This window comes from Mustela nigripes, chromosome 8 (assembly GCF_022355385.1).
Source record: "Mustela nigripes isolate SB6536 chromosome 8, MUSNIG.SB6536, whole genome shotgun sequence".
Lineage (NCBI taxonomy): Eukaryota > Metazoa > Chordata > Mammalia > Carnivora > Mustelidae > Mustela > Mustela nigripes.
The window spans coordinates 22,829,249-22,845,009 of NC_081564.1; the positions used below are offsets into that span (position 1 = coordinate 22,829,249).

General features: G+C 50.3%; 1 protein-coding gene across 1 annotated transcript; it reads right to left on the reverse strand.

Annotated features, from left to right (window-relative positions):
- Positions 1-570: 570 nt before the first annotated feature.
- LOC132023331 (SEC14-like protein 4) lies at positions 571-15,342 on the reverse strand. Its single transcript, XM_059408825.1, has 12 exons — positions 15,172-15,342; positions 11,563-11,638; positions 6,897-6,940; positions 6,535-6,594; positions 6,214-6,402; positions 4,853-4,948; positions 4,498-4,558; positions 3,450-3,533; positions 3,003-3,109; positions 2,786-2,925; positions 2,525-2,694; positions 571-1,397 (listed from the first exon to the last, which is right to left on the reverse strand). Exons 1-12 carry the CDS (start codon positions 15,223-15,225, stop codon positions 1,285-1,287), a joined length of 1,194 nt encoding a protein of 397 aa, XP_059264808.1. The 5' UTR covers positions 15,226-15,342; the 3' UTR covers positions 571-1,284.
- Between the last annotated feature and the right edge of the window lie 419 nt (positions 15,343-15,761).

Consider the following 15,761-nt stretch of genomic DNA (forward strand, 5'->3'; position numbering starts at 1 on the left):
CTGGACCATGGATGATGGAGCCTGCCACAGGTGGAGGGTCTGGGGCCCCAAGGACATCACATAGCTCACCTGAAGACCCCCGCCTTCCCAAGCCTCATTCTTTTCTTGCCTGGGAAGAAGAGGCCCTGGGAAATCAGGAAAGCTATTAACTGGAAAAAAATGAAATCACAGAATCTGAGAGCAAGAAAGGGGCCCAAGCTGGCTTCTTGTTTGCAGAGCACCTGGATGTTGGTGTTAGCAGAGGCTTCCTGCCTCTGGTAAATATCTTGGCAGCCACGATGCTAATCCTTTGCACCAAGGACCCCTATAACAGGGACATCTGACCACTCAGCGACTGTGCTGGTTCATTCTGGGCGTTCATTCAAGCACACGATGATCCTGACTGTGGGATGTGGGAGGCATCACCAGCCATCACCAGCCAGCTACAGAGTCACATTTGGGGTGGGATAGTGGGCTGTTGACAGACAACCCTTAGCTGTCCCTCTAGTGAGACACAAAGATGGAAGAAAACTTGATGGTTCTCCAAGAAGCAAATGAGAGTCAAGGATAAGCACGTTGGGGACTGGCAGCTCTAACTCAGCACATTCTACTTTATTCCAGCATGTTCCATGGCCCTCCAGCTCTGCTATGGTTCTGGTCCTTCCTCAGAGCCAAAAAGAACCCAAGCTGAATATCAGCTGGATCATGGCAGGTGGTGAGAGGGAGGCCAGGGTCACTGAGAATTCTGATAGACTTAGTCTTCACCCATCTAGCTCTGGGTGACCGAGCATGGCTTGTCCTGGCCATGATTATCCCTGCTGGGCCTCATGCTCCATTCCTGATATTCCCTCCAAAGGCAGGAGGGCAAGTCTAAAGGGCCTTGGTGCCCTCCCACAACCAAGACCCTCCACTTCCACTTTATCACTTAGCTGGCTCCATCCTTTCACCAGGCCACCTCCAGCTGCCCCTATCCCCATCCACCGAGTCCCAGGCACAGAGACGGGGGCATCCTTGCTCTTTCAGACTTGATGCTTTGCTCTCCCTGTATGGCCCGGGGCACAGGCACATGCTCCCAGGCCAGATTGCTAGGTGTTGGTGAGTCCCGGGACAAGTGTCCTTGGTCTCCAAAAACAGGGGATCAGGAGCCTGTCTGAATCCTCAGTGTGGCTGACGGACTGGGTGTCCCCTTCCTGCTCTGCCTCTGTGCCTGGGAGGGCAGGGCACAGGGAGGGAGAGCTACGGGGTTGAAAAGCCCAGGCACAGAGGCAGCCAGGGTCTTCACTGCGCTGGGGATGGTCTCCTCGCCTAGAGACCCTGAAGCTTCTCCTCGGAGGCCTTGTCTGGGAGCAGCACCTCCACGGTGTAGCTGACCTTCTTGGCGTGCATCAGGCTATAGGTGTTGTCAAAGCGCAGGATATCTGCAAGAGTGGAGAAGTCATCCCGCAAAGCCAACCTGACATATTTGCATGCGTAGTGCCCTTGGCAATGGGCCCAGGACTGCAGGTGGTGCCGGAGGGTTGGCCACTGCCCCGCTCCCAGCGCCCACTGCCCAAGCCATTGCCTTAGGCTAAGGAGAGGAATAACCACCGGCATCCGGCAGCCCCTTCTATGTGTCAGGAGTTTCATTGGCGCTCCCGGCTTTCCAAACCCTCAAACCAGCCCCATGGAATACTATCATCCCCATTTTCAGGATGAGGAAGCTGAAGCTACAGAGGTAGAGAGGACTTCCCGATGAGTACAGAGCAAGGAAGAGAAGGACCAGGATTCCCTTATCTTGATGCTCCAACCGAGAGAGGAGCCCTGCTCTCCCCAGGGGAAAGGGCTGAGCTCCACAAGCCGCTTTCCCATCGTGTCTCTCAAAGAAGTCATTCCCTTCAATGCCAAGGTGCAAAGGGAACTCTGGGATGTGATAAGTCATCTAAATTTCTGGGTTTCCACCCTTCTGATTCTCTCTCTCCACAAAGGTGAACTAGATACATGTTAACCAGAGCATTAGTAAACCTCATGCTCCTCAACCCTGGGTTTCCCTTCTCGTAGCACTGTTCCCAAGAGAGTCAGGTCAGTGCTGTCCCTAGGGAGTGCGGCTTCTGGAGAGACGGACCTAATTGCATCTATCTTGGATGGCCTGAGAATGAAGGATAAGCACATGGAGGAATCCTCTCTTTGGAATTCCCACAAGGACCTGCCTATGCCCCTGGGCAGCCAGGGACCCCTAGAGGGTAGCCCACATCTATTTACCTACCTGTCTCTCAGCCTGTTGAGTGCTGTGTAAGGGGCTCCCAGGAGCTGAGTCTGGGGCTTCAGGCTGTGAATCCCACTCTCTAAAATGCCTCTCTGCCCTGTTACCCATACCCAGGGGCTACTCACCAGACCTAACATCCTGGAGCCAATTCCCCCAGCCGTTATAGGATCTAGTAACTTGCAGAGACTCCCTCCCCCTCCCCGAGGGCAGGAAAAAGAGGGCAAGCAGGACAGCCTGGACAAGAAGCGCTCATTTCTCGGCCATAAGGAGGAAGGCGACTCCAGTGAATCCTACAGCTCTTACAGACGCCAGCCTTGAGGCAGGTGAGGCTCCCGTCCTCAGGGACCACATGGGCTTTGCAGCGTTGGATGGGCAACACCTCCACCATGTCCCCTGCCTGCTTCTGTTCACTCATCTTGGTCTTCAGGAAAACCCCAAAGCCAATGTCTGCCCCTTCTGATGCGAACTGCCACCTGCAGGGGACAGGGCCCCACAGATGACCACCTGCCTGGGCTCCAGGCCCCTCCCAGCTGTGCCCAGGGGTGACGTGGCCACCATCCCTACCTGAGCACACAGCCTGGGAACAGGATTTCGTTCTCCACCTGCATGAAGGAGCCTCTGGCCACTGTCACCGTGTGCTCATATTGTGTCTTCACCTGGTTACGCAGGTAGTAGCTCTTGGGCACATCACCCCCATATTTGATCTGTGGGTGAAGGCTGGTGAGAAAGCACTACACCGTGGTCATAAACCCTCAATCCCCATCCTCTGAGCACCCTGTACCTTGGTCAGGCACTTGGGGTTTCCATCAGGGTCAGTCATGGTCCCCCCAAACTCCACGGGCAGCTGGTCGGGGCTGATGAACTTTGGCAGCTCCTGCTTCCAGTTGCCTGAGGGGGAGCAAGGTGGTGGTGGGGAGTAGGGGACAATGGGGGGCTCAGGGAGGCTCAACAGAGGGCAGAGAAGCCACACCTAGGGAGGAAAGCTGACGTTCCCTTAGCTCACTCCCCTGAGCCCCTACTCCTGAAAGCACCCAAATGCTTCATGTGGCCACCCAGGCTGGAATCCAGGACCCAAAGCTTCATAAGAGTGTGCTTCAGTGTAGGTGTGAGTTCAGGCCAAAGTCAGTGCCTGATTAAAGAGGATGAGGCAGGGAGAAATGGGACCTTTCACATTGATCTCTGTTTGCCCAGGCAGAGATGGGCACAGCCAGGAGACCAAGTCACTCACCTCCCAGAATCACTATCTTCCTTTGCGTTTCCTCACTCATGAAAAATTTGACCAAGTTGAAGGCCACCGGGAACAGCTTGGGGGCTGAAACACATGAAACTCCCTTGGGAAGCTGTCTAGAGAGGACCAGAGGTATAGTCACGGCCAGGGCCCTAGGCTGGATACGAGTTGGGTTGATCTAGATTCTACTACTCCCTGCTGTGTGACCGTCAGCTAGTTACTCACCCTCTCTGAGTCTTAGTGCTGTTAACTATAAAATGGAGATAAATTAAACTATGTATGCATAACACATGACAGAGTGCCTGGCTCTCAGTAAAGGGTTGCCTCCCCCACCCAGTTGTAGGGTGTCAGTAATGTAGATTTTCCAATAGTGCCTCTTCCTGTCCACACTCACAGGTTTTCCAAGTTGCCTCGGAATTTTCTTGGGTGTAAGTAGATGGAGCATCTGCATTTGACCTCACGTCCCACCTGAATTGCTCACACTGACTGGACACTTTCTGTGGGCTGCTCCTCCACAGACTGTCTCATTTAACCTCATGGCTGTCTTACGGGATGTTGTCATTGCATCCCTATTTTACAGACTGGGAAAACTGAGGCTTAGTAAAGTTAAGTAGACTTGCTCACAATCACAGAGCTAGTCAAATTGGAAAGCAGATCATTTGACCCCAGAGCACACATGGTGGGCCCCTCACTGTACAACCGTCACAGACAGGGACCATTCCCACTCCAAACATATCTCCCAGCCAGTGTGGTCCTTGAACAATCTGTTACCATTCCACACTGAGAAAAATAAAGTAAAGAAAACACCCATTTACATTTAGAAACTTATAACTTATTTGACATTTGCTGCAACCTATCAGAGCAGATTCTGTATACTCGGAAAGTATCAGTCTATGAAGGACTGACAAAAAAACAAACAAAAAGAAACAAACAAAAAACTCCTGATCTTCACAAAGGATGGTTTGAGAAACCCTAAACTGGGTGATTTACCCACTGATCCCCCCTTTCCCTTCTCCTCCCCCAGGGGTCATCCCCATCATGGACTCACCACGAATGACAATTAAATTCTTTATCGTCTCAGGATAATTTGCTTCCAGGATGGCAAAAAACTGTGGCAAGACAAGTCTGGTCAAGGTCATGCTTCAACACATTCTATACCTGGATTTGGTGGCCTTTAATGCTGTTGAGACAGGAGACCCTGCCACCGCCACCCCCTGGCCACCCACCATCCCCTGTAATACTCATGCTCCTCTTTGTCCTTGGAAGTGGGGGACCCCAGGCCAGCTTCACTGGCAGCTCTGGGGGCCCCAGCGGTGTGTGTGTGGGGTAATCCCTCCTCCATGGACTGGAAGCTGGTGTGGACAGCAGCTCCCTATTGTCCTGGAGCCAGCTGCCTACCTCACCTGCTGGTAGACCTCGACAGCTGGTTTCCACAGGTGTTTCAGGCTGAGCCCCTCCATGTCAAACACCATCAGCACTGTCTCAATCTTCCTGCCCAACTACATGGGACAACACAGAGATATAAGTCAGACAACTCTGGCCAGAAGGTCCCGGCCAGGGAGACCCTGTACAGCTTCTACCTTCCTGCTACCCCTGCCTGCAACTGCCCACAGGGTTTTTCAAACAGATTGAGCCCACCTAGGGCCTAAGAAAATGCTGCATTCTGAGCCCTGGCACAGTGATTCCTTATCACACTGTTTGCTCAACACGAATGCCCGGAATTAGTTAACAGTAGAATTAAAGACCTCATTTGTTGTCCATCGGGCATCTCCCTGTACAACATATGCCAGGTCAGCCAGCGTCTGTAGTCCCAAGGTGTGTCAAACCAGAGCTACACTGCTGGCAGGTTCTGTAGCCTTGGGTGGGTTTTTAACCATTCTGAGCCTTATTTTCTCCTTCTGGAAAGTGGGAATAATTCCAGGTTCTGAAAGAATTTCTAGGACAATTCAGTGAGCTAACTCCCAAAGAGCCCAGTGCCCGACACATGCTTTTGTCCGATTAATGTCACAGATCTCTGTGCCAAGGGCTCCTTGGTGTCCAGCACCGTGACAGACACTGGAGACACAGGTCCTGTCCTCGCCATCAGGCAGGTCATCCCGAAGTAACACAAGAGCTCCCCCACCCAGGGTCCTCTTAGGCTCATGGAGACACTTAGACTCACAAAGCCAACAGACCACACTTGGCAATAGATTCGTTCTGAAGGGTATGGACCAGGAAGTACAGTCAGGGCAAAGAGAAGATCTGTACAGACTGGTGTGGGTCCTCCTGACTTGGAAGCCTTATGCCCCATAGGACTCAATTTTTTTTTTTTTTGGTAGCAATTCCATATTAGCTTCTAGGGCCCCACGACAATGTGCCAAGTCTCAAGAGCCACTAGCCCACAGCAATAGCTCCTCCATCATGTTATAGTTACATAGTTTCCAACCAGGCACATCTTTTCCATAAGCAAAGCTGACCATCCACTGTTCCCAGGGTTCTCAGGGAACAAAGCCAGAGTGTTCACTGCACTCAAGGTCAGCCTCTCATCCAAGGTCAGCGGGGAAGGGGCTTTGGTGATCCTTGGCACGCGCCAGCAGCGAGTGCCACACACATGTTAGATACTCACAGATGGGTGACTGCGAGGGAAGCCATGTCCCACCAAAGCCCAGAGTGCTGAGGCCTGGGGAGATGCAGAGGCAGCATGCCTTTCCTACCTGGTCTTGGTGCCTCCCATTAGACAGATCAGGCCCTCCACGTGCTTCCCATCCTGGACCCAGTCACTTACCTTCTGACTCTGCAGCTCACACTCCCGCAAAAGCAGCTCACAGACCCTGATGCGCTTCCGGATAAGCTCCTGCTTGGAGGCTGACAGGAGAAGACCTTTGGGGTCAAGGGTCCCAATGATGTCGAACCACACGGGGCAGCCTTCGTAGTCATAGCCACTCAGACCACCAGAGTCGTACAGTTGGATCACCTAGGCACGGGGTTTGGAGTTGGTGTGAGGTCCTGACTCAAACCAGCCTATCAGCCATCAGAAGGCTGGATGTTGGGGAAGGGGTATGAGGGGTATCTGATGGTCTTGGAGGGGATGCTGCATGAGGCTTACCTCTGAGGGCTTCCACGAAAGGATGTTGTCCAGGTCCTGTTGCTTTCTGAACTCCATGTGCTGTGGAGAAATGGAAGGACCTGAAGATTGCCTACCACAAAGGCCTTGAAGGCAGTTGTGGGTATTAGGCGAGGTCCCTCTGCCTATAGACCCCAAGACCCCAGGCTCTACTGACCTAGAACTGGAGATGGCAATGCCAGGAAGAGGGCTTGGGGGATCCAGGTCTGATGTAGAAAGGGATCCAAGGAGGAAGGGAGGAAACATGCAAGAACAGGACAGGGCATGGGTTCCTACTCTCTTTGTTACTGATCCATGGGGTCCACTGTGTGGGAGGCAGGAGACTCATGAGAATGGGGCCTCACCTTCCGGAGCATGTCCTCAGATTTCTGCAGGTCAAAGTTCCGAGCTGCAAAAAGAGCCAAGGTAAGAGAAGGCTTGAGGCTGGGTCTAGAACTCACAGTTCTTTGAAAACTCAGGAGGAAACACGGAGCCTGAGCTTTCCATGACATACCAGAATATATTGGGGGGTCTGGACATATTTTTACCATTTTGTTTTTTAAAAATATATTTATTTATTTATTTTGGAGAGAGAAAGAGAGAGAGGGAAAGAGAGGGAGCGGGGGAGGGGGAGGCAAGGGAGAGAGAGACTCTCAAGCAGACTCCCCGCTATCTCAAAACCCCGATTGTGACCTAGGCTGAAGTCAAGAGTTGACCTCTCAAACAACTAACTAAGCCACCCAGGCACCCCCGGACGTTTTTAAAAAGCAAGGATCCTTAATTCTCTAGAAGACTTTGGAAGTCCTTGATTTCAGTATCCAAGCCTTTGTAAACTTTTCAGCCCAGAGGCTGATCTGGCCTGTAGTATTTGATGTCCCTGTAGTCACACAAACCCCCTTGGTGTTAGGGGTAGTGAGGAGCATAGGCTTTGGAGTCAAACAGACTTGGGTTTGAATTTTAGTTTTGTCCTTTTAGTTGTTGTGCAACTTTGAGCAATTCACCTACCTTCTCTAAGTCTTAGTTTCTTAATCTGTTAAACAGGAATAATATCTTTTGGTTCCCAAGGACTTCTTAGTAAATTATTAACTATTATTGTGGTTACTTATTTTGAAGATATAAGTTTACTTTAATTAAAAATGTGATGCTTGGGCACCTGGGTGGCTCAGTGGGTTAAGCCGCTGCCTTCGGCTCAGGTCATGATCTCAGGGTCCTGGGATCGAGTCCCGCATCGGGCTCTCTGCTCAGCAGGGAGCCTGCTTCCCTTCCTCTCTCTCTGCCTGCCTCTCCATCTACTTGTGATTTCTCTCTGTCAAATAAATAAATAAAATCTTAAAAAAAAAAAAGAATGTTTAAAAAAAAAAATGTGATGCTTTATTTTAGAAATGAATGTTCTAAACTTGGAAAAGAAATTTAACTCTTCCTTTCTAGTCTTTATAGACTAGATTACTTTTTTCTTTCCTTATAATGTTGGCAAGGATCTCTAGTTCTGTTTAAACTATGATGCTGCTTGACATCATCCTTTCCTTGTTCCTGACTTTAAAGAAAATGCATCTAAAACTTCTTAACTGGCAACAAGTATTGTAAGGTGTTTGCTGCATAAATGTTAATAAGCCAAGCCAAGGAAATTTCTTTTGATTTCTAGTTTGCTAAGAAATTTTTATTTTGTTTTTATCTTAGAAATAGGAGATGAGCCTTTTCAAATGCTTTTCCTGCATTGAGATAGCCACATACTTTCTCATTTTTTTTTTTAAAGATTTTATTTGTTTATTTGACAGAGATCACAAGTAGGCAGAGAGGCAGGCAGAGAGAGAGAGAGGAGGAAGCAGGCTCCCTGCTGAGCAGAGAGCCCGATGCGGGGCTCGATCCCAGGACCCTGGGATCATGACCTGAGCCGAAGGCAGAGGCTTTAACCCACTGAGCCACCCAGGCGCCCCACTTTCTCATTTTTAATTCTATAAATGTGTTCAATGACTTTGATAGATTGCCTGATATTGAATTCTTCCTGCACCTAAGATAAACTCCCACTGATCATGCTGTGTAATTTAAATACCTTATTGTATTCTTTTATGTAATGTTTCCCTTAGGCTTCCTTACACCTACATTAACAAGTGTAACAAGCCTAGAATTTTCTTTTATTGTCCTGACCTAATTTTGGAATCAAATTAACCCAAGCTTCATAAAGTAACTTTCACTTTTTAATATATATTTTAAAGTAGCTCCAACAATTTGTAAAACCAGGTATCAGCTAATCTTAAAACTTTGGGAAAATTCATCTGTAAAGCCACTGGGGTCTGGGTTTTGGAAGGAAGGAAGCTTTTTAGTACCATTTATATGTCTTTAATATTTACTGGTCTTGGAGGTTTCTATCTTCTTCTTGCTGGATTTTGGCCTTATATGTGTATTCTAAAGGAATGCACAGATTTTATTGAGATTTTCAAATTTGTTTGTGCATAACTGTCTATAATGTTCTTTTATTGGCTTCTAAAAGAAATAACTCTGGTGTATAGGAGATTTCCTATTGAGGACTAGGGCGGTTTCTTGTTCTACAGGAAGTGGTTTGGGCATTATTGATGGGCACTCATAGCTTTTTTAGTAGCACCTACTACGTGCCAGGCTGGAAGTATGGGGCAGGCACGGACCCTGCCATCACGGAGCTGGCATCTGAGTGGCAGAGATACGCAGTCATAGGATGGAAACAAAACAAAACGTGAAGGGACTTGAAGGAAGGTCACGGTGAGCCCTTCTGCATCTGGCCTGAGCCAAAAGACTCCAAGTTCAGCCCCAGAGATCACCCTTCCTGCTGCCCAGGTGTTGAGCTAGTAAGGCAGGGAGGGCAGCTACAGAGGTGAAGTTGAAGGGGATGGGGCTATGTCAGCTGGTCTGCCTCAGCAGAAAGTGGGAGGCATCAGGATACCCCGTCTCCTCTCTCCCAACCTTAGATCCTTCCCCTTTGCCATGACCCAGCAGCCTACAGGGTCTGTGATTTCACTCCTTTCTCAATGACGCACCAGGGACTGGAAAAGTTGGTTTTTAAATCCAGAAAGACTCCAGAGGAGGAGAGAGGTCTTATGGGGCTTCAAGAAATCTACTGTCCTGGGGCACCTGAGTGGCTCAGCTGGTTAAGCCACTGCCTTTGGCTCAGGTCATGGTCCCAGAGTCCTGGGATTGAGTCCCATATGGGGCTTCCTCTGCTCTGCGGGGAGCCTGCTTCTCCTTCTCCCTCAGCCTTTCCCCCTGCTTGTGCTCTCTCTCTCTCTCTCTCTCTCTGTCAAATAAATAAATAAAATCTTAAAAAAAAAAAAAAGAAAGAAATCTACTGTCCTCACTCCTTCTTTAGCCCAGGAGAATGACATGGACATGACATGTTAAAAGTGTAATGGGGGGCACCTGGGTGGCTCAGTGGATTAAGCCTCTGCCTTCGGCTTGGATCATGGTCCCAGGGTTCTGGGATTGAGCCCCGCATTGGGCTTTCTGCTCAGCAGGAAGCCTGCTTCCCTCTTTCTCTGCCTCTCTGCCTCTCTGCCTACTTGTGATCTCTGTCTGTCAAATAAATAAATAAAAATCTTAAAAAAAAAAAAAGCACAATGGAAGGGACACCTGGGTGGCTCAGTTGGTTAAGCAACTGCCTTCAGCTCAGGTCATGATCCCAGGGTCCTGGGATGGAGCCCCATATGGGCTTCTTGCTCAGCGAGAAGCCTGCTCCTCCCTCTGCCTGCTGTTCCCCCTGCTTGCGCACGCGCTCTCTCTCTCTCTATCTGACAAATAAATAAATAAATAAATAATCTTTAATAAAACACACACACACAAAAAAAAAACCCAGAATAAAACCTGCCACAGCCAAGAGAGCCTAGGGAGATGACAACTAAATGTAACATGGCATCCTGGATATGCTCCTGGAACAAAGGAACTAAGGTGACCTTAACAAAGTAGGGATTTTAGTTAATAATAATGCATCAGTGTTGGTTCATGAATTGTAACAGACGTACCATAGGAACGAAAACGTTCATGATAGGGGAAACTGGGTGCAGTGTGTGTGGGGACTTCCTGTATTACCTTCACACTGCTCTGTAAACCTAAAGCCATTCTAAAAAATAGTTTGTAGAAAATAATAATTAATTAAAATAATTAAAAAATAGAATCAAATAGAACAAACAGAACAGAAGGGAGGGCTTCCTCAGTGTTGGTGCTGTGCTTGCCCATGACCTAATGTCTGACTCACAGCATCTGGAAGATGGGAGACCAATATTATACCCATTACTCAGAAGAGAAAAGTGAGGCCGAGAGACAATGAGTGATTGCTGAGTCACACTGCCAGCACAGCGGAGTTGGGATTCAATCACAGGTTTGCCCAATTCCAAGGCTGGCATCATCATCTCACTGTGTGTGTACTTTCCGGCCTGATTTCAACCTTCTGGTTCAAGTTCAGAATCCTGGTTCAAGTTCAGAATCCATTCTATAGGGGTGTGTTGAATTGAAATGAATTCTCCCCCTAGGTTTCTGTTTCTCTAATTTTACACTCCTGTGGCAATTCCTGGAAGAAACTCCTTCTCTACTTTTAATCGCACTTCCTGAAGTGTTTGCTGGGCCAAGTTCCCTCAGGGAAAGACACTGCGCTCTCTTCAAGGATCTGCAGATAGACCTGCAGGCAAGTCCTGAAGAGTATATTTGGGACTATCTGACTCCAGGCCTGGCCGGGACCGTCATCCTGAGAACCTCCCAGGTGTGAACTCTAACCTCACCTCAACCATATGCCCACCCAGTGCCAGGTGCTACACTCTCCCATTTAGTGCTCACAGCAATCCTTGGGGAGGTGTTCCCATCCCATTTACAGATTAAGAAACTGAGGCTCAATGGAGTTTTTGTGCCATACCAATTTGGAGGGGAACTCAGGTTCTACCCAAAGCAGGATGATTCCAGAGCCTACGTTTCCCACTTGGTAGCACTGTCTCCCAAAGTTGCACCTGCTTTCCTGAACCCCTTCTTCCCTCTCTCCCCTTTGCCCACCCCCACCCCGGGTCCTGCCAGCCTCACCTCGGAGCCAGCGCAGGAAAAAGTACTCATCAGCATTGGGCAGGGTGGGCAGCAGGTCCTGGAGGTTGTCCCGGAACTGAGGAGGGAGATATAATGGTCAAAGGGGCTCCCGTGACCCCTGGGCTCCCAACCCCACCACAACCCTTCCTGAACTCAGTCTGTTAATCAGTCCTACCCAGGGACTCTGCAGGGTGGGGACCACACAGTTAGTGGCAGCTGCTGACTGCCACGTGGGAATGGAGCACTCCTCAGCCCACCATGGCAGGAAGAGTTGGGTCCTTCTCAAATTCTGGGGGTTCTCTTTCTCCCTAAGATCCTCATTCTACAGGACTGAGGTGGGGTCCTGCTTTTTCTATTTTGACAAAGATCCCTAGTGAATCGGATGTAGGCAAACGAGAAGAATTTAGGAACCTTGCCCTTGATACTGTACCTTGAGGGTCTAGATCTGGAAGCAAGTTACTTAACCATTCTGAGCCTCAGTTTCTTGATCTGTGAAGTGGGATAAAGATGAACTTGTGCCAATCGTAGGAGTGTGTACAGGCAAAGCACTTAGCGGCAGTCCTGGCTTGTAGCCGGTACCAGAAAAATGTGGGCATTCTGCAAAACGTGGATTGCCCAGAGCTCTGGGTAGTGGAGTCTTTGTGGAAACAGCCCCAGGCAAAGGTCAGCAGGGAGGAGCTAGCTGCAAGAGAAGCGGGGGATGCCTCATCAAGTGCTATTGAGGCTGGGGAAAGAGAGGGACTAACCTGCTGACGGGAGCCTCTGCCTACGGGCAGAGTTTAAAGTCTGGGTAGGGGGGCGCCTGGGTGGCTCAGTGAGTTATACCGCTGCCTTCGGCTTGGGTCATGATCTCAGGGTCCTGGGATCGAGTCCTGTGTCAGGCTCTGCTCGGCAGGGAGCCTGCTTCCCTTCCTCTCTCTCTGCCTGCCTCTCTGCTTACTTGTGATCTCTGTCAAATAAATACATAAAATCTTTTTTTTTAAATGTTTTAAAGTCTGGGTATGGGACTGGGGCTCAGGTCTGGGACAGAGAAGAGGCTTCACTTTCACGGGAACTAAGGGAGCTGAAGGCAAGCCCTGGAGGGGTGGCTTTGCAGGCGAACCTGTGAATGGAACTTTAGGATTAGAAGCCAATGCTAGCAAAACCATAGGAAGCTATCTTGACCGCCGTCCACCAAACCTCCTTTAGCTTTATGGATCATGTTTAAAATAAGTATGTTTGGGGGCGCCTGGGTGGCTGGGTCGGTTGAACACCTGCCTTTGGCTCAGGTCATGATCCCAGGGTCGTGGAATCGAGCCCTACATGGGGCTCTCTGCTCCGCGGTGAGCCTGCTTCCCCCCTCTCTCTCTGCCTGCCTCTCTGCCTGCCTCTCTGCCTATTTGTGATCTCTTTCTCTGTCAAATAAATAAATAAAATCTTTTTAAACAAATTTTAAAAATTAAAAAAAACAAGAAAGTGTTCATGTATTGGTCACATGATGAAAAACAAATAAGATGAAACATCTCCAGTGTTAACAAGTAACGTGAGCAAGAGCACCAGCTCTCATCACCACCCCGAGTCCCCAGTCCCCACAAGGCACACAGATCAGGTGCAGCCTCTGGGCTCCTGAGGAAGTTTTTTAGGGAGAGTGAGGACATAACAATAACTCTGCACCCCTCAGTCCCTCCAGGTTACCAGAGTCCCTCCTTTGAATGCCAGGATGTACCCTGAGGCAGGAGGAGAAAAAGTCACATCACATCACTGCTTCTTGGAGGAGGGAACGGAGACTGGGGTGTTGGAGGGGGGACAGAGTAAGGAAGCTTCAAGGCCATGAGGAGTCCACATCTTCCAGTCTCAAAGCCACCCCATCCTTGGAACGCACATCAAGTAAAACAGAAAGCCACAGGGTGCCTGGGTGGCTCAGGCATTAAGCATCTGCCTTTGGCTCAGGGTCCTGGGATCCAGCCCCATATCAGGCTCCTTGCTCAGCGGGGAGTTGGGTTCTCCCTCTCCCACTCCTCCTGCTTGTGTTCCCTCTCTCGCTGTGTCTCAAATAAATTAAAAAACTTAAAAAACAAACAAAAAAAACCAAAGCCACAAGCAGGTACTGGGAAGGGCCTGGAGTAACTTGAAGGAAAAACTATCTTTTTTTTTTTTTAAATATTTATTATCTCACAGTTTTTGTTTTTGTTTTTTTTAAAGATTTTATTTATTTATTTGACAGACAAAGATCATAAATTGGCAGACAGGCAGGCAGAGAGAGAGAAGGAAGCAGGCTCCCCACCAAGCAGAGAGCCCGACATGGGGCTCAATCCCAGGACTCTGAGACCATGACCCAAGCCGAAGGCAGAGACTTTAACCCACTGAGCCACCCAGGTGCCCCAAAGGAAAAACTATCTTAACAATGATGCCTTATGGAAAAGGCAGCCTCTGGCAGCGTGACCACAGGTGGCGAAACCAGGTTTCGGAAAAACCTAGAAGGAAATGCTCCTAGGAGTGGTTGTCTAGACCTCTGGGACCATGGGTGATTTCTTTTTCCTACTTTCTTTTTTCTCCCTAATTTTTAAAACAACTAGCATTCATTTCTTCTAAATAATGGAAACAAAATCATAATAATCTCTTTTTACATTGTTTAAGGATTTTTGACCCACAAGCATTTCCGTCATAGTTCACCCCCAACAGGGGTGTCGGCCAGGTGTCCAGTCCCTCCCATGAGCCTAGCATCCAGGGCTCCCCTGAGGCCTTTGCCAGTGGGTAGAGAGAGGGCTAAACAGGGGACTTCCTCTCCTCCTTCGCCTGGGGACTCCTCCTTCAGCTTAAGGACCCATTGCTCCTGGAAAGTCCTCCTTTACCTGGGAATTCATCCAGGACCCCCCACTCTTCACCTGGACCCTTCTCTCCTTCACTAAGAATTGATCCAGGGTCCCCCTCCTTCATCAGGGGTCCTCACTCCTCCTGGAGGACCCTTCCCAGGGTAGGAGCCGCAAAAGAAACCATTCTCCACAAGCCTGAAGCCTGCCCTTCATGGGCCCAAAGTGTGAGCCAGGGCCGTCACCTCCCTCCCCTAACCTGAAGTCACAGTTTGCAGGCCCAGCCATCTCCAAATCAAATTAATGCTGTGACCCCTGAGACCAGAATATGCTTTCCTTTCCCCAGGGCGTGACACTCTCAGCTGCGGCCGGAAGGAGTGTCTCCAAACCCCCTCCATTCCCCTTTAACAGAAACACTGACAACAGGGAGAAGGCTTGGGCCCCAGGAGTCTGAAAACCACAAAGAGAAGCCAAACAAACAAATGTCACAATCAGAGCAGGAGACCTGCTGGTCTGTCTGCCCAAGTCTGCCTAGAGGGATGGCAGCACCACCCTACTCCCACAACCAGGGGACAAGGGCCAAGACTCTGTGGTCAGGAGTGGAAAGCTGGATTCAGCCCCAGTGTAGCCTGGAGAAGTGCTCAAGTCCTGTGTCCCGTATATGTCTGCCTCAGCCACTGTGCCCAGGGGCAGGGTGAGCTGGACCCAAAGATGCCCTGAAGGGTCCCTTTTCCATCTAAACAATGGGGGCTCCACCCGGGGTGGGCAGCGTCCAGCAGCTCCTTCCTCCCCAAGCCTCCCACCCGTGAAGCCCCCTCACCCTGGCCAGCGCCTCCTGCTGCTGAGGGCTCAGGTCCCCGACTCGGCCGCTCATGGTGCCCGGCGAGCTCAGGGGTCGAGGGGCGCAGGTGTGCCAGGAGTCTGCCGGCCCGCCGCCTGGCCTCGCTGCAGCTGCCTGGTTTCGTTGGGCGAGCAGATGTTGGCCCCGCCCCAACGGGAGAGCGCCAGCCCTGCCCCGCCCCGCTGCTTTCTCGCTTCGGCTCCGGGTGTTTTACTGGCGGTGGCTAGGACGCACCCTACAGCGCGCAGGGAGGTGACCCGCCCCCGAGGGGTCCCGGAACGCTCACTCGAGGGGAAGGCAGCAGACGCTGCTATCTCCAAGCATCCTCATCAGGGAATCCTACAGGTTCCTGCGTGGCAGGTGACGGGAGGGGGTCATAAAGGAGATGTGGGCAAGTTGTGGGGAACACACCTAGATCCTCTTTCCCAGCAAAATGGAGGAACTTTTCATAAACCCGTCTCAACCCTCTAGGTGATCCTCAGGAGTTTCGGCCCATGGGACCCCAACCTCCCTCCCCTGGCCTTGACTGTAGGCTGTGCCGTGCACACCGCGCCCCCCCCCCCCGCCCT